The 24,714-nt window shown below is 46.4% G+C and overlaps 1 protein-coding gene across 1 annotated transcript in view; it reads left to right on the forward strand.

Annotated features, from left to right (window-relative positions):
• Window positions 1-1,792: 1,792 nt before the first annotated feature.
• IRS1 (insulin receptor substrate 1) overlaps window positions 1,793-24,714 on the forward strand; it is a 48,510-nt gene continuing 25,588 nt past the window's right edge. Inside the window, exon 1 of the mRNA XM_058031436.1 lies at window positions 1,793-6,238. Coding sequence (XP_057887419.1) covers window positions 2,682-6,215 — 3,534 coding nt within the window. The 5' untranslated portion in view covers window positions 1,793-2,681 and the 3' untranslated portion in view covers window positions 6,216-6,238. The remainder of the gene's footprint in view (window positions 6,239-24,714) is intronic.

The following is a 24,714-nucleotide window of genomic DNA, read 5'->3' on the forward strand; positions in this document are numbered from 1 at the left end:
GTTTAGGAGCTATCCTCCTGCCACAGGACCTTTTAGCTGTGGATGTATGGGGATGGTGCCCTCTTCTCACAAACATACCTTGTCATTAATGAGAGCCACGATAGCTGATCTTAATCTGCCTTGGAGCTGCAATTCTATCCCACAGCTCCATGGTGTGGGCTGGGGGAGCAGTTTCTTGTCCTACTTGTTGGAGGATAGAAATCCACTTGGTTTGTGCTAATCTTTATCTCTGGGTATGTATAACAGATTTATTTTCAATACAAATACCTGGTCATGATGAGCTATGGTATTGAGGAAAGAATGAGGTGATGATATAGGTTATTGTTACAGCATGGATTGGATTGTCTTTTTTTCTCACTCCTCACCAGCTAGACTCTGCTCTTGCATTAGAAATTGTCATTTTGTGTTTGGCAAACACACTTAAACAATTCTGTGCTTGATGGTGTTTTCTACAGGATGATATGCAAGGGTGGTTAGTGCTGCTGCCTGCTGTCCTTTCTAGGTTCTCCTTGTGTTTCAGCTCTTTCAGGGGAATTTTTCACCTTTTGACCAAGCAACTGCTCCTCTCAAATAATTGTATGGCCACGATCGGCGCAGCAGCAAACTTTGTAGTGCAGATGCATTAGAAAAACCTCCAACTTATTTACCCCGTGTTTGGACCTACACAAATCCAAACGAGAGTATACTTTTAATTTAAACCTGAAGAGTAGAGGAGAGCACTGCTGTGTTGCTTTCACCTCTGACCAGCTGCAGTCAGTCTGCTGGGGCAGGGCAGTGCCAGCTCAGGGCGATTAGAGCCCCGCGTCCCTGCCAGGCTGTCCAGGGTGACCCATCCTAAGTGGCACCAGGGCACACCAAAGGCCCCCCAGACCCCGAGCCCGCCCCCGACGGCACAGCCCGCACCCGGCCGGGCGCTGTCCCGCAGAGGGCAGCATTGAGCAGCGGATGCGGCCGCAGCGCTCCCTCCCGCACTTGTTCCCGGGGCCCGGGGCAGAGTTGCGGGCGCGGCACGTCCAGCTCCGGCACGGCCGCTGCACGCTCGGTTTAATCTAGCACGGAGCGACGCGGGGAGACAAGGGACCCGCTGCACAGCCGGTGGCGGGAGCGCTGCTGGGGCCCGGCCTCGCCCGCCGTGGAGGCAGCGCCGTGCCGAGCCCTCCCTCCCGCCAGGCCCCTGCTAGGGGCCGGCCGCGCTGGCAGCGCCGGGGCCGCGTCTGAGCCCGAGGAGCGGAACGAGCCCCGGGCGAGGCGGGCGCGGCCCCACGGCCGCAGGCACGGCGCCCCCGCTTCGCTCCCCTCCGCTCCCCTCCGCACGAGGCCGGCGGCAAGGGCTGCGGGTAGGCGGGAGCATCTCCCCGCCCGGCCGGGCCCAGGAGCCGCCACACTGCAGAGGCCGCCGGCGGCGGGTATAAAAAACACGGCGCTGAATGGCGTCTACGCCTCTTTACTACGCGCCGCGCCCCAGCCCGGCCGGGCGCCGCCGCAGCCGTGACGGACGGGCGGCGGCACCAATGGGGGCGCGGCGGCGGCGGCCCCGCGGCCGCGCTGAATGAGGGCAGGGCGGAGGGCGGAGCGGCGGCGCTGGCCGGGAGCCTGGCGGCGGCTCCGGGGATGGTCCACGCACTGGCGCCGTCACGTGTTGTTCTCCTTGGAGTGAGCCTGAGCCGCGGCGGCGGGCGGAGGGGGCTGGACTGCCGAGCGCGGCCCCCGCCGCCTGTTTTGGTGCGGGGCGCCGGGAAACTCCGAGGAGAAGCCGGCGGAGAAGGAGCCGCCGCGGCGGTGCCCGCTCCCCCGGCGGGCTGGGGCACGGGAGGGGGCCGCGCCGCCGGCCGCTGAGGCGCTGCCGCCTGGAATGAAGAGGAGGAGGAAGAGAGGATGTTCCTTCGGTACTCGGGCTTGCCTCCCCTCCCGCCGCTGCCGGGCTGCGCCGCGTGTGGAAATGGCACTTTCTCTGCCTAACGAGATGGGACTGAATGGGGTCGCCAGCCTCCTCCGCACGCACGAGCGGGAGCAGCAGCCTCGGCGCTGATATTTGGGGAAGGGGGGTTGTATTGTGGGCGGTATTTTTTTTTTAATTTTCTGTTTTTTGAGAAGAGAGCGAGAGAGGGGAGAGCAGCGTGTATTTTTGGGTGCAAACCCCGGACTTTGCAAAACAATCTCCGCCCCCGAGAGGATATTTAATCTGCAACAGAGATCGCTGCTCGCGGAGGCAAACTTGAGCCGGGGAAGGGGTGCAGGGAGCGGAGGAAAGGGACCCGCGCCTCGCTACCGGCCCCGCCGGAGCCCGACCCCTGCGAGGGAAGATGTGTTTTTCATTCCCGGCTGCTCATTTTGGGACGAGACTTTCGTCTGGACTGATCGGGACTGGACTTTTTAAGGACGAGCTTACGCGTCTAAGCGCGATTTGGGCATAAACAGCAACACAAACTCTGATTTGGTGCTGGAAGCTGCCTCTGCCACTGAACAGCTGCTCTCACCCTGCTTCTGTCCCTCCCCCGTCCCGTTCTCAAAAGAGGGTCTTGAGCTATTTTGCCATTTTTTCTTTTTTTTATTTCCCTTTTTTTTTTTTTAAATTGTTGTTGCATGAATTTTATTTTAGGTGGTTGCCTTTCCTGGCTGGCTTGGCTGTTTTGGGGTCTTGCAGACTGCGAGCTGCAGTAGCAACTCCACCACCTCTCATCATGGCCAGCCCCACGGATAATAACGAGGGCTTCTTCTCAGATGTCAGAAAGGTGGGTTACTTGCGCAAACCCAAGAGCATGCATAAACGATTTTTCGTGCTGAGGGCAGCCAGTGAGTCTGGACCCGCCCGGCTGGAGTATTACGAGAATGAGAAGAAATGGAGACACAAGTCGGGGGCCCCCAAGCGCTCCATCCCACTAGAAAGCTGCTTCAACATCAACAAACGGGCTGACTCCAAGAACAAGCACCTGGTGGCCCTCTACACCAAGGACGAACACTTTGCCATTGCAGCTGACAGTGAACCTGAGCAGGAGAGCTGGTACCAAGCACTGCTGCAGTTGCACAACAGGGCCAAGGGCCACCATCACCTCCATCACCATCACCACCACCACCACAGTGATGTCACTTTTGGAGGCAGCAGCACAGGACTGGGGGAAGCAGGTGAGGACAGCTATGGTGAGGTAGCCCCTGGTCCAGCTTTTAAGGAAGTTTGGCAAGTAATTCTGAAGCCTAAGGGCCTAGGCCAGACAAAGAACCTGATTGGCATCTACCGCCTGTGCCTGACTAACAAGACCATCAGCTTTGTAAAGCTGAATTCAGATGCGGCTGCTGTGGTGCTGCAGCTGCTCAACATCCGCCGCTGTGGTCACTCTGAGAACTTCTTCTTCATTGAGGTGGGACGCTCAGCTGTCACTGGACCTGGTGAGTTCTGGATGCAAGTGGATGACTCAGTGGTGGCACAGAACATGCATGAAACTATCCTGGAGGCCATGCGAGCCATGAGTGAGGAATTCCGGCCCCGTAGCAAGAGCCAGTCCTCCTCAAACTGTTCCAACCCGATCTCTGTGCCCCTTCGCAGGCACCACGTCAACAACCCTCCACCGAGCCAAGTGGGGCTCAGTCGGCGGTCCAGGACTGAGAGCGTCACGGCCACTTCTCCTGCCGGTGGTGGAGGTACAGGTGGCAAACCCAGCTCTTTCCGGGTTCGAGCATCGAGTGATGGGGAAGGCACAATGTCAAGACCTGCCTCTGTGGATGGCAGCCCAGTTAGTCCCAGTGCTAACCGGACTCACTCACACAGACACCGTGGCAACTCCCGGCTCCATCCTCCACTCAACCACAGCCGGTCCATCCCAATGCCTTCCTCGCGCTGCTCTCCTTCAGCCACCAGTCCAGTCAGCCTGTCATCCAGCAGCACTAGTGGCCACGGCTCCACCTCAGACTGCCTGTTCCCACGAAGGTCTAGTGCTTCAGTTTCTGGCTCTCCTAGTGATGGTGGATTTATTTCTTCTGATGAGTATGGTTCAAGCCCGTGTGACTTTCGCAGCTCTTTTCGCAGTGTAACCCCTGATTCGTTGGGACACACCCCCCCTGCCCGGGGTGATGAAGACCTCAACTACATCTGCATGGGAGGGAAGGCCACCTCTTCTTGCTGCAGCCTGGCAGCACCCAATGGCCATTTCATCCCACGCACCTGCCACCCTCAGCAGCAGCCCCGCTATCCTAGTACACCCTGCTGTCCTCGAGGTGGTAGTGAGGAGGTTGCCGACTTGGAGAAGGCATTCAGAAAGCGGACTCACTCTGCAGGCACTTCGCCCACCATCTCCCACCAGAAAACACCCTCACAGTCTTCAGTGGCCTCCATTGAGGAGTACACGGAGATGCTGCCTTCTTACCCCTGTGGCAGCAGCAGGTTGCCCTCCTACCGCCACTCAGCCTTTGTGCCCACTCACTCCTACCCAGAGGAGTGCCTGGAGATGCACCACATGGACAGTGGCCATCATCGGACCAACTCTGCCCCGCACACGGATGATGGCTACATGCCCATGTCGCCTGGTGTAGCCCCTGTGCCCAGTGGTGGGGGGCCCCCCAAGGGTGGTGACTATATGCCCATGAGTCCCAAGAGTGTGTCGGCCCCGCAACAGATCATCAACCCTGGCAGGGGTGGCCGCCACCCTCCAGCCACAGTGGACTCTAATGGCTACATGATGATGTCCCCCAGTGGCAGCTACTCCCCCGACAGCAGCTCTGCGGGCTACGGCAAGATCTGGACAAATGGTGCCGGCCACCACCCAAAACTCTCAGTGGAGAGCAACGAAGGGAAGCTCCCCTGCGGCGGCAGCGACTATATCAACATGTCCCCAGCCAGCGGCTCCACCACCAGCACTCCGCCCGACTGCTACTTCGGGGCTGCGGGGCAGCCGGGGGTCGAGGAGGCGGCCGCCGTAGCGCACCACAAACCCATCTACTCCTACTTCTCGCTGCCGCGCTCCTTCAAGCACGTGCACCGGCGGGGCGGCAGCAGGCCGGCGGGGACAGCCGAGGAGGGCAGCCCTCAGCCCCGCATCGCGCTCGGCTCCAGCCGCCTCCTTTACGCGGCCGAGGACTCGTCCTCCTCCACCAGCAGCGACAGCCTGGGCGGTGGCGGCGGCCCCGAGGGCGGCCCCCCGCCTCAAGCGCAGCCCCCGCGCAAGGTGGACACGGCCGTGCAGACCAAGGGCCGCCTGGCGCGACCCACGCGGCTGTCGCTGGGTGGCCCTAAGGCCAGCACCCTGCCGCGGGCCCGGGAGCAGCCCCCGGTGCTGCTGCCCCCGGAGCCCAAGAGCCCCGGCGAGTACGTGAACATCGAGTTCATCGCCGGCGAGAAGCCGCCCTTCCCCTCGGCTGCCCTGAGCATGGCCCTGCCGCCGCCGGGCAGTGAGGCGGCCGAGGAGTACATGAACATGGAGCCGGGCCCGCCGCGGGCCCCCTGCCCGCCCGGCTTCGCCACCGCGCGGGCGGCCCGGCTCGGCCGGGACTACGTGGCGATGCAGCGGGGGGGCGCCGCGGCCGGCGGGGGCTCCTGCTCGGACTACGCGGACAGCCCGTCCCCCGGCTCGCCCGCCCGCCCGATCAGCTACGCCGAGGTGCGGGGGGGCCGCGCCGGCCCCGAAAAGCCCCCGCCGGCGGCCGCCACCGCTGGGTCCCCGGAGCTGCCGCGGCCGCCGGCCGAGCTGTCGGCGGCGCCGCCGCGCTCCTCCTCCCTGCTGGGGGGCCTGGGCGCGGGCAGCGCCTTCACCCGCGTCAGCCTCAGCCCCGGCCGCAACCAGAGCGCCAAGGTGATCCGCGCCGACCCGCAGGGCGGCCGGCGGCGACACAGCTCCGAGACCTTCTCCTCCACGCCGAGCGCGGCCCGCGGAGCTGCGGGTGGGCTGGGGGCACCTTTCCCGTGCGGCGGCGCGGGGGGCGCCGAGGAGGTGAAGCGGCACAGCTCGGCCTCCTTCGAGAACGTGTGGCTGCGTCCCGGCGCGGGGGAGGCCGCCGCCCGCCGGGACCCGGGGGTCGTGCCCGCCCTGGAGAACGGGCTCAACTACATCGACCTGGACTTGGTGAGGGACTGCGGCCACCGCCGCCACCACCACCCACACGCCCCCGCCGATGCTAAGCAGCCGCTGCCGCCGAAGCCCCCGGGCCAGCAGCGCGGGAGTGGCCACTGTGGCGAGGATCTGAGCGCGTACGCCAGCATCAGCTTCCAGAAACGGGAGGAGATGTAGGAGCCGGACGCCCGCCGGGGAAGGTGAGCCGGGATGGGGTGCGGCTCTGCTCGGGGAGTGAAACGACAGCGGAGATGGGGCGGGGGTCGGGGCTGCTCGTTGCGGTGCCTTCCCGCGGGCTGGGGCGGGCGACATCATCCCCCGGGGCAGCCACGGGTTGGGTTGGTTTCATTGAGCCTTTTGGCCTCACTGCAGCGTGTTTTAGTGGCAGAAGTGTCCCGGAGCGCAGCATCCGTGCGGGTGTCCCGCCGCTGGCCCGCACCTGCACGGGCTGGGGATGCTTCCAAAGCAGCTTCGGACGCTCCTGTTCAGCCGGGGATACAGTATTCTGCTTATTGTGTTGCCACTTTTTTTTACTTTCCGAAATTAGCAGTGCTTCAAAAGTGTGTGGGAGAGGGGTGTGAAAGCGAATCGCTTCTAGTATTGGGCTGGAAGCAGGAAACTCCCAGTGTAATCCTGGTTTGGTCAGTGATTGTGGCCAAGAGTAGAGCAGTGAACCCTGCTAACGCGTGCATGGCTAAGGGCATCTACCTCACAGGGCTGTGACCAGTGTTCATTCAGTTTTGTTGGAAGGAGCTGTGAGTTTGGAAACAGACTTCAAAGCCTTTAGAGCATTGTGTCCTATCACTTGTGTTTCGGTTGATCTCTGTGTGGCTGTCCCTCACCTGCCAGTGTTACAAACAGCACAAGAAGTGAGCCCCATGAACTGTGTTTTAGCATTGACTAATGTGTTCTGCTTCTTCCTGAAGCTTTTAATTTTTAATTCGGGAAGAACTTCTGCCAGGCCGTTGCACGTTGATTACAGACATGTAAGATGAGTAGGAGCCTTGTTGGAAGCAGTGTGATGTTTCTGTTGAGTGGGAACTTCATGCAGCACAGAACAATGTATCTTGTTAAGAGCTCATAAAGTACAGCCTGCCTGTGTCCTTTCACGAATGGTGAAGAGTGCTTTGTTTTGGTGCAGGAGAGTACTGGCAGATAGTTATCTAGTAAATTTTGTCATTCAATTTTAACAGTTTCCTACATGCCTGAGCAGCAGCATGGTTAAAGCAGTTACTATGAATATATGGGGAACATTAGGGGGTGAAACTCATACCACTGTTTACATCATCTCAGTATTTGTGTCACCTGTTGGCTGTGCTGAAGGGAACATTGAGGGCTGGTGTCGGTGTGATGCCTGGGATCATATGTTTTTCATATCTAGGTGTTTTGCATCCTTATAACCTGAAAAAAGGCAAAACAGTCTCTTCACATTTGCTGCTTGGCATTGCTGCTGTTGCCCATTAGAGCAAAGCAGTATTAAGTCTTTGTCTTACATGACCTACAAATATTAGGTTAATTGCAAGTTCAAGATGGGACTTAGGATCAGTGCAAATATTGCCAGTCTGGTTCAAGTGGCAACTGGTAACTTTTGTGGCTGACAGGACTGTGCTGAGTGTCACCATACATTATTTGTGACTAAATGTACACAAATTTACACAGCCACACCTTTTCTCAGTTCTGGCATGTGCTTGCAAGAGCCCTGTTTTTGCAGATGGCTCTGCTTAGGACAGCATTGGTGTTGTAAATTCTTCAGGAGGAGACTTTGGCAAAGGATGCAACATGTTCTGTATGTAGCTCAGTCACTTTCCTGGGAGCATCACTGTTCCCTCCCACCTGTGCAGTGTTGAGGCTGGAGAGTAAGTGTGACAGAAGATCCTTGGTCAGTGTGTGGGTAAGTAAAGAATATATGAAGGGTATGAGAAGGCAGGTCTGGCAGGGAGTAGTGTCATAGCTGCTTACACAGTTTTTTCCAAATGCACTGCTTTCCTTTTGCTGTGGATAGCTTGTTCAATTGAACTATGTGTCATCTTTAACATAAAAGCTGTGGCAATGCTCTCCATGGTGGTGTTAGGTAGATACCTGATGTGATTATGCTGTTCAGTGAAAGATTAGGATGTGGAAGACCTGATATAAGAACTCATGGAAAAATACTAGGTAGACGCTTTTAAGGGCAGCACTTTGTAAATAGAGTAATTGTTATTTGAAGTTGGTTCTTATTTCCCAAAATTTGGATTGGATTGAGGAGGCACAGTTTCTGGGAGGCAAGGGAAGAATCAGGTTGTAATTCTATGGGGAGTTTGAGCCATGGCTGTTCCTTCTCCCTTCCCACTGTAAAGCTTTGTTGGTTGCTTGTAGCCCTCTCAGACCTTAACTGTTGGGACTCTTGTTTCCAAGGTTAGATTTCTTGCTATCAATTGAAACTTGTCTTGTAAAATTCAGCCTGACCAGCTCATCTCTTGAGTGTGCTAAGGAAAGAAACCCAACAATGTTTCGTTCGTACTAAACCATTTTTATAGTTATTTTTTGACATGTGCTTGTACCTTTTTTGCTTTGGAGGTAAAACTTTGGTTTGGCAGGAGACTTGTTCTGTGTAGGTTTTACCTTACGCCATTCCTAAGAAAACCTGCCTGGAGCTGAATGATTTATGGGACTGATTGCACATGCCTGAAAAAGTTGTTGAACACCTTCAGCCAAACCATTCACCTGAAAACTGCTCAGTTCCCCAGAGGTTTGCCTGCCTTTCCCAGTGAGCAGCAGAGCAGGCTGTGCCTCCTTGGCCAGCTTCTCCTGTGCTCCTGGTGGCAGCTGGGGCTGTCCAGGCTGCAGCTGAGAGCGGGGAGGTTGTGATTGTGGTTTCTCCTGTTGGTGCCTGAGCAAGTGAAAGATGAAGGAAAAGCTGCTTGGTGTGTTTGCAGGTACAGTAGAGAGGAGAAAACATCTGGAGCTGGGAAGAGAAAGGTGAAGCTGCAGGCTTCAGAACAAGGGCTGGGGAAGGCTGCACTAAGCACTCTTACTCTTTACTCTCCCTCTCTTTCATGGCTTATTATTTACACTTTTAATTTCAGAAGGGGCAAAGGGACTGTACATGTTGGTTTACTTTTTCCCTCCATAGAACAATCTTCCAGCCCATCCCAAAGGCCAAAACTATCTGGATAGTGCTTGTTTTATCCATTCTGGAATTTTCTGTTGTTGCTATCTACAAGACATCTGCAGTGACCCCAAATGTTGGCTGTTCATCTCCTAACAGTAAAATGACTGTTTGCTGCTTTGATGCAAACTACCTGACTCCTGTCCTTTTCCCTGCTACCCTTTCCTAGGGTAGGAACTCCATAAGCTGGATTTGCCAGCTGCCTCCAAGTTGTTCAGACATGAGATTCTGAAGTATTTTTAGTCTCTTTCAAGTGTAATTATTTCTCCTAACATTAAGGATCCTGGCTGAAATAACCATGTTGTTTCCCGAATTTCATTGAAAAACATTTCTCTCTCACCCACAGAATTCCTCTGCACGCTCCAATCCCATTGCCTTCCCTGTCATATATTCTTGGCTGTTTCCCAGCAGCTGGCCCTGCCCTAGCTCTCTTCTTTTTTCCTGTTAGAAGTGCTGTAGTTTCAGTGCATTTCTCTATGCTCTCCTGCCCAAACCTTTACCTCTGCTTTAGAGAACTGGGTACTGTTGTGTGTGTCTAGCCTGGCTGGTGACTCTTGGATCCTCTGATGAGTGGCCTTTTATGCTGTAGCTGGAAGGCTCTGTTGCTGCAATTGCCAAGTTGTGCTGGGAAACACCAGCCCATGACATGGAAAAATTGAGGGGAGAGAGCAGTGTAGCCCGAAGGCGTTTTCCTCCTGCTTGGAGTTTTGCATGCACAGATGTGGTGGGCTGGTCCTGGCCAGACACCAAGTGTCCACCAGAGCCACTCTATCACTCTCCTCCTCAGCTAGATGAGGGAGAAAAAGATACAACAAAAGGCTCATGAGTTGAGATGAGGGCAGGGAGAGATCGTTCATCAATTACTGTCGTGGGCAAAACAGGCTCAACTTGGGCAAATTGGTTTCATTTCTTACCAGTCAAATCAGAGTAGGATAATAAGAAATAAAAACTAAATCTTAAAACACTTGTCCCCCATCCCTCCCTTCCTAGCTGGAGGGAGCTTCACTCCCCATTTCTCTACCTCTTCCCCACAGCAGCACAGGGGTACGAGAATGGGGATTTTGGCCTGTTCACTGCATGTTGTCCTGCTGCTACTTCCTCTGCAGAATAGTTTCCTGTATCCACAGATGTCCTCACTCCTCTCTCTGGCTGCAGTTGTGCAGTTTTTTCTGTTCCTAAATACACAATCCCGGACGTGGTGCCTCTGTCAGTGGCGCTGCTTGGCCTTGGCCAGGTGTATCTTGCAGCTGACTGGCAATGGCTCTGTCACCCATGGGGGCAGCTTCCCTGAGGAACCACCCCTGTAGATCCCACTGTCAAAACCTTGCACACAAACCCAAGACAGCGGTGAGCAGATGTTGTGGATTTGCTGTGGATCCTGCTTCTGGGGTTGCTGTGAGAAGGCTCCTCAAATGAGCAGGGGTTTTGAAGATGAACTGCTGATAAGTTGTGTTCTGAGTATATAGTCATAAAATATTCCAAAAAAGGAAACCATTAGATGTTGGCTCTGGAGAAACAGGAAATGCAGTAGCAAGACAGTGGAATGAATTCAGGTATCTTGCTTTGATCTCCAGAGCTTCAAAGCTTCATTTCCATTTTGTTGATGACTCTGAGAACTCCTGAATGTAAGTGCTAATAACACAGAATAGAATATGTGTAGTGTAAGCAAGTGGTAACTTGGCTCACTCCAGCTTTGATGCTGACTGTTTCACCCACTGCATGGGTGGTTTGGGGTTTTTTGGTGATGTAAGAAAATGGAAAACAGTACAATGGAAATTCAGCGCAAGGGCATCTGTAGGGTTGTTAGACCTTTTGCCTGTATCCAGTTAAAACAAAACACTTCTAAAGGTAGAGCTAAACTTTGTGTGGTTCTCATGAAAATACACATGATGGTAAACAGAAAATTGCTCATGTCATTCTTGTACTATATGCCTTTTTGGGTTTTTTGGTTTTATTTTTGGGATACTGCTTGCTTTTTAAATTTATTTCCTTCATAATTTTCAATAGTTGTGTTCTTTTTCTCAAGTTAAAAACTTAAGGTGGAACAACAGCAGTTCATAAAATCATAGGATATCCTGGGTTGGAAGAGACCCACAAGGGTGCCAAAACAAGACTTGTACACTTGAATTAAGTTTCTAGGGGTGCGTTGTTTCCCGAACTGAAGAACAGAAGTTTCTGTAGTTTTGGGTCAGCACCAAGGTAAATACCAGCATGTTATGAAAGTTTTTCATGCTTTGTGGGCATTACTGTAGACAAAACAGTGCATTTCTTACTGTATACACACACTAGTTTTTCCTCACACCTAATTATTTGCCAAAATTGAGCCTGTGTCTCCACATACTTGCATATTTGCAGTCCTCCTGTTTAACAAGACCACAAGCTTGTAATTAATGGCTTTAGGTGTTTCTCTTTTGTTTTCCTGGCTTAAAAACAGAAACAGAATTATTTATAAACAAATTCATATGATTATGAGGTACTACCTGGACATCTTTAGCACATGGTTTTCACAGTTAGTTAATGTTTAAGCTGGTTTTTGAATGTGGTTTAAATTTGAAAATGAAACAGGACATTGCAGGGTGAGGATGATGCTGATTTTTAATAGCAACTGTAGGGAGATCATAAATTTCCCTAGATAACACTTGTAAATAGAGAATTACAGCTTGTTAATAAAATGCAGCAAGCAGCTGTGGAATGGGAATGTAATTTGACCAATGTCTTCAGTATGGTGTATTGTTAAAGGACTACTTTATGATAGCTAAAAGTTTATATTCATTAGGACTGTACAGTTTTCATTACTTCCTAAATACTTGAGTGCAAGTACTGAAAGTAAATTTACTTGAATATTCTTTTGAACAAGGAAGTGTATAATAGCTTGTTTGTAAAGAAAGTGGGGGTTTTTTTCCCAGTTTCTTGAAGCTCTGAAAATTAATCTGTTCAGTACTGATTATTACATGAGTAAAGTCACATAAGCTTTAAAAATAATTTTGGTGTCCAGTGATATGGAAGAGAAATAGATACTATTTTCCAAAACTAATTTGACTTTAGGTTTAACTTCTGTGCCAAGTTTCAATGAAAACTAATTATTGTATTTGATTGACAGAGTTATGAAATACTCTTAAAGACAAGAGGAAAAGGAGGGCAAAGCTGTTCATGGGGCCTGTGCTGTGACCAGGAGAGACTGCTGGCATGAGATAATGGAGAACTTGAGGTGAAGGCTGGGGGGCACTTACAGAAAGTGGTATGGGAAGGAGGTGGAAATGAGAGGGAAATTACTTGGGGGACACACAAACTATGGCAGGATGATGTAGATAGAATTGCAAGGTGTTTGTGATCTGAGGGGAACTGGGATAAGTGATATTTGAAAGTTTGAGGATGAGTATAGAGAAATGTGGAGAGCCTGGATATACACAAAGAGTTTGTTTTAGAGGTGCTCATTTTGCATGGTATTGCAGTTTTCTGAAGGTGTTTTTCCTTCTGTTTTTTTTTTTTTTTTAATCTTTATTACAGGGATGAACACTCTGCTTAGGAAGCACATGTAGTCCTTATTTGTTATTGGATTTTATTTTTTTTTTTAGTATTTGGATATTCTGCTGACCTTAACAGGATGATTTGCTTAGTAAGGCAAGCAGAATTTACCTCCAGCTCTCCTTTCCTGAATTCTTTGTCTTGTAATATCCCTGTCACAACCACAACAGTAAACCACAGATACAAATCTGAATTAAGTCCAAGATAAATAAGAATGAGTGAATTTTAACATTAAAACTCCTTGATTTTATAAAATATATACAGTAGAAGGAGGACTATATTTGTACAGGTTTTTTTAACTGCAGCATTATCTTCTTTACACTCTACTGCTTGGACAGTTATAAATTTGATTTGGGTTCATTAGTTAAATATTTTGTCTTATGAATTAGTAAGTATAGGTTCTCTTACTTTTTAAAATGTAAATAATATATTGTAAAAGAAAACTTCAAATGACAAAGCTGTTGTGGCTTGTTACAATAGATGCAGTTTTCATTTTGTGGTAAGAGCTGCAACACAAATACATTAATACTGACAAGTATGTCTGAATTCCCAACTTGTCAGAATGGTAAAAGTTGGCTTTTGGTCATCTGTACATGATCTGATGTGTTACAGTTCCTGTTCATAAAAGTGAGTAGCATTATTCTATTTTTACATAATTCTGGGGCTTTGATAAGTGGTGATTATTATTTCGACTACATGAAATAGAGACAGGAGAGACATTGGTAACTTGAAAAAAAAAAAGATTCACAAGTTTAACAGCTTTACTCTCTGCTTACAGAAATGATGTGAAATTTAACAAAAGCCAAGGTGTGAACAGATAAAGGAGATTTAAATAAGCCTGGCACTTTTAACTAACTAAAGGATGTCTTGATATATGTCTCTCTGATCGTGTTTGACATATCTAGGTCATGTTCTCTGAAGACTATTATTAGAGATTTAACCTTGGGTAATTGTGAAGTGTATTTTCTTCAGAGTAATTTTTGATCAGGTAGGTGAGACAGTGGAAGTTTGTGTGTGTTCAAGTGCTTGTAATAATTTGGGAGTCTAGTTGGAAGACCTGGTTTCAGCCACCTGAGCTGGAAGGTGAAATGTACTGTTCCATGGGCTATCATAGAAGATTTACCTGTGTACATTTTGTCAACTGTTGCAAAATTCTATTTTTTTGGAAGCTGGGAATGTGGAAGAAATGACCTGTTAAATTTTCAAATAAGATATGCTTCAGGAGGATGGTGTGCACCTTACAGCTAGCAGAGCTGTTGAAGTGTACTTGCACATTTGAACTCTCTGATGATATGTTATATAAGGGACGAATGTAGAGTCTGGGAATATCTACAGCTTTAATTGACTGTGTTTCTTCTTCTTCTGCCTCAGCCCATCCCCTCCAGCCTGTGTAGGATTTGGACATTTTTAACCACTAGGGCACCTAAGGATTGCACATGCCTTCTTTGAAATACAGAATCTGTGTGAATAGGAAAAATGGGAATTCACTAGCAGCCTTGTTTCCTGTGTAGTTTCAGCAGTCTGGCTTTCAGTGTGGTGCACAAATATTTGTTAAGACATAACTATAGGGTAGGAACTCCATAAGCTGGATTTGCCAGTCAATAAAATACTTAACTAGTTTGTGCACAGGAGCCTTCTTTCAGTGGCACAGTTCCCTGAAGGAATAAAGAGCTTGAAGCTGGAGTGGAGGAGACTAAGCCAGTCTGATTATATGGGTTCCTTCTGCCCTTACTTCACTGAACTGTGGGATTAAAACCAAACCAAAACAAACTCTCCCATCATCCTGCTAACCAGATCCTGCATGTCTGTACATCACCAGTAACATTCATGTAAATGCTGTGCTGAGAGTTCTGTGTCTTCACTGAGAGAGTAAAAGAACCTCAAGAACTGTACATGGGAGGTAGAAGATTGAGTTTGTCTCTCCTCTTACAGCACATCTCAGCTGTAGTCTTCTGTTATCAGTTTGTAAGTGACTGCAAAGGAAAGGAAGGGAAGCCAGTAAAGCACCATGGCTGGAGCTGTGACTTGTTTCAGGTCTGACCTGAGCTTCCCGTGCCCTGTGCTGTGTGAGAGATGCAAAGACACCTCAAGTGACAGCTGATGTGTGCCAGGGAGGGAATCTTTTAGATTAAAATACTGGATGGTAATTAATCTTCAGCCAGCTGATCTTCATTTTGAAGAGAAGATTGCTGTGTTAGAAAAGAGAATTTTAACCCCTAGAGAGCAGGAAATGAGTGACAGGGGAGATGTTTTGGCTTTAGACAGACTGGGAGCCCGGCAGCCTCCTGTATGAGCTGCAGGGGAGTGCTGGGGTCCCAGTGAGTGATGCTTTGGCACTTTGCTGAAATACCTTAAACTGCTAGAGCAAGGAGACAGTGATGTTCCAGTTATTCCCAGACTGGTTTGAGGGCTCCTGTGCAAGTGATTGACAAGGTGTTTGGGAGTCACTGGCAGCTGTGATGCTCCAGCCTTCACATAGATACTAACATAGGAGAAATACAGAAGCTCTTCTCTTTCCTGGAGAAGGCACAGATGTAACAGTGTCCTTTGCTGTACCTGCTGTGTCATAGGGCTGGGAAAGTCTGCAGCCTTCCCTGCATGGTACAATGTGCTTTTTCATGATACTTGGTCTCTGTGGTGATACCCAGGGAAATAATGGTGGGGTACTTTGCTGAAATGATGGTGGCTGTTCCATTTCTGACTCAAACGGGTGCTGTGGGTAAGTGATGGTGATGTTGGCTGAGTGGTCTCTGAAAAATGGGATTAATTTTCATTTCTTCAGAAGAGTTTGTGCTGTCATTATTGGTGATTCCTCTCCTGCAATTCCTGATCACCATTTCTGAATTACTTGTTACTTCAAAACAGCAAATGGTGCATTTATGGAGCAGAATGTTACATAATAATGAGGACATAAACTAACAAGCTGTTTACTTAGTTGAGGCTAAGACAATGTTATCTTACTTTTTTTCTCTATTTTGGAATTTATCCACAAAGATTTTCCTTTCAGAGTACACTTGTATTTCCTGGAAATGACCAGCAGTAGGTAGCTCAGCTTGAAAGTGCAGTCCTTGAAAGAGGTAGGGCAGCTCAGCATGCCACAGGATTCAAGATGGCTCTTAGATGTCAGTAAGGTAATTGTATTCCTTGTTTTGATGGGAATGAAGATCTGTACTATGGCTACATGAAGGGAAAAATGAGCAACACTTGGCTTTTTGTAGTGATGGTAAATTCAAACTGAGCCATTTTCATTTGGGGAAAGTGAAAGTGACTAATTGAAATCTTTAGGAGGACAAAAATATATTTTAGATGAAAACAACATTGTTGAAATTGAAAAAAAAATTGCCTCTCTTTAACATGTTACGTTTACCCTGTTTCTCTTTTTGACTTCTTCGCTTGCAAAGCATGGGCACACTGTACCATCCCTTCATGCTTTGCTATGTTACAAAGTAGTATTTTTAGCATTTGGTCCACTTTTCTGTGTTGCAGATCACAGTTGATTTTTTTTTCTTAACACTGTCAACTAAACTACAAAATTGAAAAAAAAATTGCTTCTCTTTAAAAGAAAGGGAAATTCAGGAGTACTAAATAATTAATTGCTTGATTGCAGATAAAAAATGAAATACAGGTAAGGAAATCTTAGTTTAGGAGTACTGAAAATTATTGCAAACAAAGGAAACTTTCTATCTCCTGTGTGTGGTTCAGGAATCCCAAAAAGCAGGGATTCTTTTTGGGATTCCTGGGCCAGGTCTTGCAGGAGCTTTGGGCAGGTGTAACCAGCTTGCCTTCCTGCAAAGGAGGGGTCTCACCTGGGCTGCCTTCACTCCCATCTGCCTGCTCCGCTGTGTCCCTGGGCTGGTTCCAGTCCATGAAATGGTAACTGTAGTCAGGCTAGCCTGTTCTGTAGTAATTGTTTATATTTCCTCATTTTACACATAATAGCATTCAGATTTCTGAGAAAGAGCAAAATAAAATGTATAAAGAGGAATTCAGTTTGCTTAGGAAGCTGTATGTTGAAAACTGTAAACATTTTTTTCTTGTTGAAAGTTAATATTTGTTCTAGTGTCAGTATTTTGGAAATAATCTTGTATTTTGTTGCCTTTATCATCATCTTGTGAACATGATGCATAATGTTCTTGAATGCCTTGGATATCTTAATATGGGTGGATAGCCATGTGTGATTTACATCTAACTTACCAGTTTGAGATCAAAACAGAAGCAGATGAAACTAAATAGAAGAGCAGTGATGGAAGCCAAACAGCTCCAGATCATCCCTTGTCCTTTTCCAGCTGCTGTGCACGCTCCCTCCTCCCACAGCTGCTTCTTGGGAGCTGGAGTTACAGAACGGTGCACTGTGCATGAACATTGGACTTTAAACATGTGAATGGTGCACTTTACTCTTCAATGGATTAACACAGCTGATTAATTCATATGCAAGGCAGTCTTGAATCCTTTAAACAATTTAAGAGTTCTTAAAAGTGAAACAAAACTCAAATGTATTTATTAATTCTTTTCTGTATGAAACTTCTTTATCTAGCAAGCTCTGCTAGAAGGGGAAAGCCCTGCTGAAGGTGTGCAGGCATGTAGCTAGGGCATGTTTTTTCAGGCCTTTGAACTAGGTTAGGAATGTGTCTCAAGATGGAAGAATGAATAGTTACTTGGTGCTTTTAGCCTCCGGGCCTGAAACTCGCAAGAGGAATGTTATTGTGTCTTCAAAGCCTGTTTCACACAAGCCTTTGTTGAGCAGGAACTTGGAGAGCCTTTGTATTATCATGCACACAACAAAAAGAGCCAGCCACCCAATTTGATCTAATTGGGCGGCAGCGGTGAGATGTTTCTTCAGTAGGAAGGCTCTCGAAAATGGGGTGCAAAATTTTAATTAGGAAATACACTTTAGAGTGAAGGGATTGCCTACACAGAGGTTTACCAGCTTGCTAAAACTCTCTAATTATACTGATGCAATTCCCCATATGCACATCCCCTCTTTTTCACCTCTTCGCTATGTAGTGCTTTCCCAGGAAGAAAGCAAATATTTACATTTCTTTTAAATTCTGTTTTGACCCTGAGGTGCTGGTAGCACATCCCTGGAGAAGGCAAGCTGAGGTTGAGAAAGTAGGGTGGTTCAGGTTGAAGTAATTTTTGTCATGCTTTCTCAAAAATAAATCTCTATTCAGGACAAATTTGCTGCAATATATTAATACTACCTCAATTAAGACAGAACTTTCACTCAGTGTAACTATCAAATGTTTAGAAGAAATAAACCCATTGCTGTAGTGAGCATGAGTGGGGTTTGAAGTGCTACAGCCTCACTTCTGAGAAAAGCAGCTGCTTCAGTAGATACCCAGAGAAATTTATTTTCATTTTAGTTTGAGTAACCTAATGTTTATTCAAAACTGAATGAGATCAACAGAAAATACAGGAAAACAGCTTCATTTTCTCAAGTTTTTTAGTAAAAGAACCCAAAGAACTCTACAAAATCAGAAATTTTGAATTCGACAGTAGCCAGTTTCACTCAATTTCACCTACTCAAGAGATGAGGTTTAAAAATAAGAAAAAAATTGTCTTTAAATGCAACACTTATTTTGTTAAGTAACTTCATTAGGTGTTCAGGGAGTTTGTTCATTTTCATCCTGTTTTTCATTCAAAAAGAGGTTGAAAACTCATAAAATTTAACCAGCTACTAAATAGTGACCTGTGTTGGTCATTAATTTCATGTCAAGACTCTGCATAAATGTACACTAATAGTATTGTCTAACTAGGGACTATATTAAATGCTAAATTAAAAGGTTATATTCCAGATCATCATGATTTAGTGGTTATTGGTGTTTGAGAATGACCATTAAGGACATAAAAAAAATAAGTTTTCTCATTTGCTAATCTAAATTTGATTATTTTAATTACTTTAATTTGAATTAATCCACCGTGAAGCTAAGTGTCAGTATGTACATGATCGTTAAATGTATTTGAACTGATATAATCATGCAGAAATGAAGGGTAGGCACAGAAAGGACCTGGATACAGGGTGCTGCCTGATGCAGAGGAGCAGGAGCAGACAATCCATGAAATGATAGGAAGCTCAGTGGGGGAGAGGTGAGGGCAAAACCACAAGTACAGAAAAGTGGTGGTTAAATGTATGGAAGGGTAAGAGTGACAGGCATGCTGTGTAAATTGGCCAGCTCCTGGGTCTTCTGTAAGAGAAATTTCACAAGGTTAGAGAAGGAAAAGTTGTGTAGGAAGGGGCTGAGTGAGCAGAAAGAGAAATTGAAATAATGCCGGGAAGCTCAGATTTCAGTTGATGTAATTGGACTTTAATGGCTTGAATGATTAATAATCTCTTAGTTTGATAGGCTGTTATAAAATTTTAAACATAGGTATGAATGAAGCCTTGTGCTGATAACATTGTGGGATTGCAGCAGTGGAAAGTGTTGATGTGCCAAGAATTGTTAGAGGAAGAAAATTCCTCTAACATACAATGTGTTCGTAAATTGTGTGTAGGCATATTTTGGAGGAAGGTTTGAATGATCCTTCTGCAGGAATGGGCTATGAATTATTTTTCACCTAGGTGTGGAAGGAGAGGAATCTCCAATTGATGTAAATTGCTATACTTACTTGAGGTTGGTGGACTAGGGCAGCATGCCTCAATTTGGAATGTGTCCCTTTAATAGTTTTTCTTTCTTTTTCTGGAAGGTGTTACTATACTGTTCTGTTTGAATTAATACTGAGTCCCTATTAATTTTAATTAGCTATAGTAATGAGTTAGCTCTAAAGAGCTACACAATAATTTGTAATTCAATGTCTAGTTTATCTTCTACCTTGGTTATTTCATCTTTTCCAAAACTACTTCTCCTGAAGATTGGTGAGTTGTTTGATCTGTCTTGATTCAAGCCTGTTTACTTCTGTGTTTCTTAGAGTAGCTCGTCAGCTTTTATTCCTTTATCAAATAACTCCTGTGATGTTAATCATGGATTTGGGTCACATTTCAGCATTTGCATTTGGGTTGAAAGAACAGGTAAAAGCTAAAGATTATTAGCAGGATTGCTTTATACATAGAAGAAAAGACGACTACAGAACATGTAATGGTAGCCTTTACAGGACTCTTGTTATTTGTAGGACTTTCCAATCTGTTTGTGCTTTTAACTGATGAACTCTTGTAGTAGCATCTAATTGTTCTTCACTGTAACTTTTTGAAAGGTTTTGCTTTGGTTTAATGAAGTCAAGAGTGATAAAAGTCACTGTCTGGAATCTGTTTCCCTGGCTTTATCTGCATATCTGTGCCTGATTCTTGCAGCTTTTACCATTGTTGTGACTGTCTCTGTTCTGATTCCTTAGGCTCAGTTCATGCAGGTACATCTGAATTAAGGTCAGGGAGAGCTGCAGTGAGTGCAAGCAATCACTGCACTTCAGAAGCAGAATGCAGGACACAGGTTTACCATCAGCCTAGAGAAGTGGAAGGCCACACTGTTGTTTCTGTCTCCTTTGAACATGTATTCCTCTGGAGAGTTTTTTGGCATCCCCTGGAGAGCACTTGGGAATGTATTTAGGAGAAAATCCAGAACCATTTCTCTAGACATCAGCTAGCTCCCAGTTTGGTTAAAACCAACTGTGAAACTCCATCTGCTGTATTCTTTCAGGCAGCAAATCTTCCAGTAGAATACCTGATGTGATTAGTGCCTTACACTGCCCTTGAAACCACACTTGTCTTGGCATACACTGCTGCTGCTTCTGCCTCTGCAGAAGCTGTCTGAGATTGTCTGCAGGGTTGCTGTGAAACTGTGCCATTAGTGAGTTGTGATCCTGACCAGCTGCAGCACCAGTCCCTCAGCCCAGGGAGTCTCTGCAGGTGTGCTGAGTGAGAATCTGAAAGGTTTATCAAAGTGGGTTTGCTTCTTCACTCACCCTGGAGGTGCTGCTTTGAGGTAGGAATGCAGTGTAAGTGTATTTGTGCTGTTAGGAAGAACTCCACTTCTCAATTATGGCTTGTTTTGGTTAAGGTGGTCTGTATCTGAGAGAAGACATCTTTTACTGCCAAACTTGTGCTTGCTGCTTTAGTATTCATGCTAGTTTAGCTGTCTGTGTTAGTCATCTTCTCAACCAAATATTTTCTGCTGAAACCCAAATCCACATTGACAAATTAGCCTTTCTAGTTTAGATAAGGTCATATGTGGAAAATATTTTCAGGTGAAAATGAAAAAATATATGTAATGGCTTCAGACAGCTGTCTTACAGACCTTCTGGTACAGTTACTCAAGATGTCATATGAGAAACAGGCAGAGTTCCCACCTTTCTGCCCCCAGTTCTCCATCGTATTTAGTGATTGTAGGAGGATTCAATAAGAAACTGACTCCAGTATTCAATAAGTAACTGGCTGTGATAGAAGGAAACATCAGTTTCCCTAAAACATTTCCCACTGGTCTAACAGCAATTCAGATAAGTCTGTGGAAGAAAACTTTTGTTCTTTTATTTAAAAATCTCTTGCATGTTTGTCCCCAGTGGTGTATTACAAAACTGGATGTCTGTTGTCTGGCACATGTGTGATTGTACAAACAAAACTTTCTTTTAACTATTTGTTGAACTTCTGACATTATGATCTACATTAAGAAGTAACCTCTTAAAGACAACTCTGCCTTTCTGCTGCTCTATGCAGTGTTTCCAGATGTATTTGGGTACAGTTAGAACATTAAAGTACTCCAGGAGCTATTACAGTTGTCTGTAGCTTGGCTTTGGTTTTTCCCTTTGCTTTGGTTTTCTAGCGCTTTCTGTTTTAAGCCTTATTTATTAATAAGTGTTACTGCATTCTGCTTATTTTTTAAACTACTGTGTCATTTATTTGGCAGGAGAGGAGGAAGGTTAAAGTTCTCCTTACCTCCTCCCCTTCTCTCCAGTGAAACTTTTGATTGTTCTGTTTAATGAGTCATTTTCTCTACAGCTGAAGTTAATTTAGTGGCTAATCCAAGCAGTGAGTATTTTCTGAGTGAGGAAGTGAGAGAACTTTAATTCTTTCCTCTCTTTTCAAATACAAAAGTATATCTTGGGTGTTTAAAAATAAAACAACATGGAAGAGAACAGTGCCTGTTGGAGGTATTTTATCATTTAACAATAGATAACAAAACATCCACTGATTTCACTGGAGTGAAGTCACTACTACAGGGGGTGTAGGTAGGGTTTGCAGTGCTGTGCAGCTGCTGTATGTGCAGAAATGCTCTTTTTCAAGGGTTCGTTATCAGTATGTAAAAGCTGATAGTGAATGCTATTGAACTCTTAGTTGCTCTAATTCCTTTTTGCTTGCCAAAGTGTATGTGTGCATTAGAGGGAGTTGTGTGCTCTGGGCTGTTGAAGCCAATCTGGTCAAGAGCATTGTTTTCCAGAGAAAAAGGATAATCAAAACTTTGAAATTAAAATCACTTGTGAAATACTTCTGACGTGTATGTCATAGATTTGTAAAATCTGTTTCATATACTTCTGTTTGCTGAACATAGGGTGTTCTGATTTGGCTGAGTAGTACCAAGTTACTGTGTGGCAATGTCCTCACACTCAAGGCTTTGATTAAACATGAAAAAATATTAAAGGCTGGTCTACATACAAGCTTACACAGAGAAACAAAAAGTGTGAATTAAGGAAGATAGCATTTTTATACAAGTGTTTCAATACCATGCATAGTAGTGGCTTGTCTGGGCAAATGAAAGGGACAGCATGGAGTGAAAGATTCATTTAGCCCTTTGGGGAAGACACAGAGACATTTCATACCAGATCAGGGTTATTTGAGGTTTTTTTTTTACAGCTAGGTGTAATTTTAACCAGGGTAAGTTCAGTGACTTTGTTTGCTCATGTGGACCACAGGTATGCATGGCTATTCAAGGTTCAGTCATCAGCTCAACTTCCAATTGACTAAAGCAGATTTCCCCCTTGCCCTGAGCCCCTGGTGTCACACAGTGTGTGACAGTGTATTCCTGTGTTCTGTCAGGCTGCTGAGCTGAAGTTGCTGTCTGATTTGGGCCTCCCCTTCCCAGGAAGAAGAAGCGGGGGTTACTGGGGCAGGTGTGGTTACAGCCCTGTCTCTGGACAGCCTCTGGACAAGGGAGAGTTTGTGCTCTGCCAGTTCAGGGCATGAATGGGACTTGTACACGAGGGCAGCTTTGGGCATGCTCTCACTGCTACTTTTTACACTGTCATTTTGGAGAAGGATTCTTAGCCCAGTTCCCATGCTGACACCTCCTTTGCCTCAATATCTGCATTCCTGTAGCTGAGCCAGGCAGCTACCTCAGGGACTCATCCAGACTAAAAGTAACCTTGGCTTAGGGAGGGCAGAAATCAGAATTCAGTTTTATTTCATTGCACTGCTACAGACCCTGGTGCCAGGGCAAAGGAGGGGATGCTGTGTGCAGTGGGAACATTTACAGCAACAAGACAGGCTTGTACAGGCTTCAGGTAGACATGAAACAGTGATCATCATCTCCCTGCAACATTTTCATTCACTTTCTGAAGTGCTTGTTTCATTGGGCCAGGGCAGAAATGATGGTGTGAAGCAGAAGTGGCTTGTTTTTTTCCTGTGTTAGGATCATAAAACCTTTCTAACTCTAATGGCTGGAAGTGAGCCTTATGCACAAAGGTTCTTTTGTTTTGTTTTTGTATAAACCCATTTGATGTTAAGCAGCCAAATCTCATCCTTTATGGTTGGTCTAATGCGTTTTTTAGAAGCTACTGCGCTTCTTGTTTAGCTTTCAGCCCCAGCTCCAGAAGGCTGCATCTCCTTACATGGTCTTGTCTCTTACCTGCTAAGTCAGGGATGCCAAAAAAGCACTGAACACCTCTGGTTAGAAGCCTGAATTGCTTCTTAGGAGTGTTAATTACTACAATAATTTTTCTGTCCTTCAGCTATGCAGAGTGCTATGGGTTTTTTAAAAGAAAATTTCCAGTTCTTAATAGAAATGGGAGTGATTGTGCTAAATTGTGTAGTAAGGTGAGGGGTTTGTTGCTGTTATAGTTTGTTTACTCTTGAATAGCTTTCCTGAAAGGCTTTCTGTCTGCTCTCTGTGCTTATGGAACCATACAAGCTCTTGCTCCTTGGGAAATGTGTCACTGGGAGCTCTCTGTAGCAGAGAAAAGCCCAGTGGCTGAGGTTTATGCTGTAGCCTGTCAGAGTACCAGCAGCAGGTGAACTGATAGTTTCCCTTACCCACTATTTGATTTGGATGTGCAGGGCAGAGATCAGTAGTTTGCTGAGCTGTTAGGTGCTAGAAGGGGATGCACTTTGTGCCACGAGGTAGATTCTAGGTTTTGTTCCTCAGATCTGCAGGCGAGTATTTTGATTTGAAATGTTTGCCATTTTACTGTGTATTTGAAAATTAGGAACAGATGCAGGCTTATTTTTTTTTGCAACAATGATTAAATGATTAAAGCTTAAGACATTTTTCCAAAGAAGGAGAAGTAAAGATTTTTTTCCCCTCATATTTTAGGACTAGAAAGATAAGGGAGAGGGAAAATAATGAACTTCAAAGAAAAACTTTCTGGATCTTTTCATGAAATGCCAAATTAAAAGCAGAACCCAAAGACCAAAATTAATTAATGAAATTTTTACTTAAAAAGAAGGAACCTAAAAATTCATGCGTGGAATACCTGATGGGTGACCTTTGCTGTGGGCTCAGTGGGCTGAGTTTGGAAACAATAAACTTATAATCTGAGGCCTCTGACCATGAAGGAATTGACAGAAGCCACAGCACTGTAACCTGCTGCTCATCTTCTCACCATCCAACTGATAATCCAGTGTGTCATAATAGTGAGGATGTACTTCTAAAGCTTGAGATGAACAGCAGGAATGAAAGCATCCAAGCACAACTCCAAACACTCTCTCTTTTAATGTTCAGTGTCCTGCACTGGTAAAGGTAAGAAGTCTTTGGATGGAAGTTCTCACATGTGGGCATTGGAAGGATGTTGAATAGTTGTGCAGTTGCAGCCATGTGTTCATTAATTAATGAGAAGTGGCCTGTCTGTGGCCTTTGGTGAGTTGTA

This window comes from Melospiza georgiana, chromosome 10, assembly GCF_028018845.1.
Source record: "Melospiza georgiana isolate bMelGeo1 chromosome 10, bMelGeo1.pri, whole genome shotgun sequence".
NCBI classification, from domain to species: Eukaryota; Metazoa; Chordata; class Aves; order Passeriformes; family Passerellidae; genus Melospiza; species Melospiza georgiana.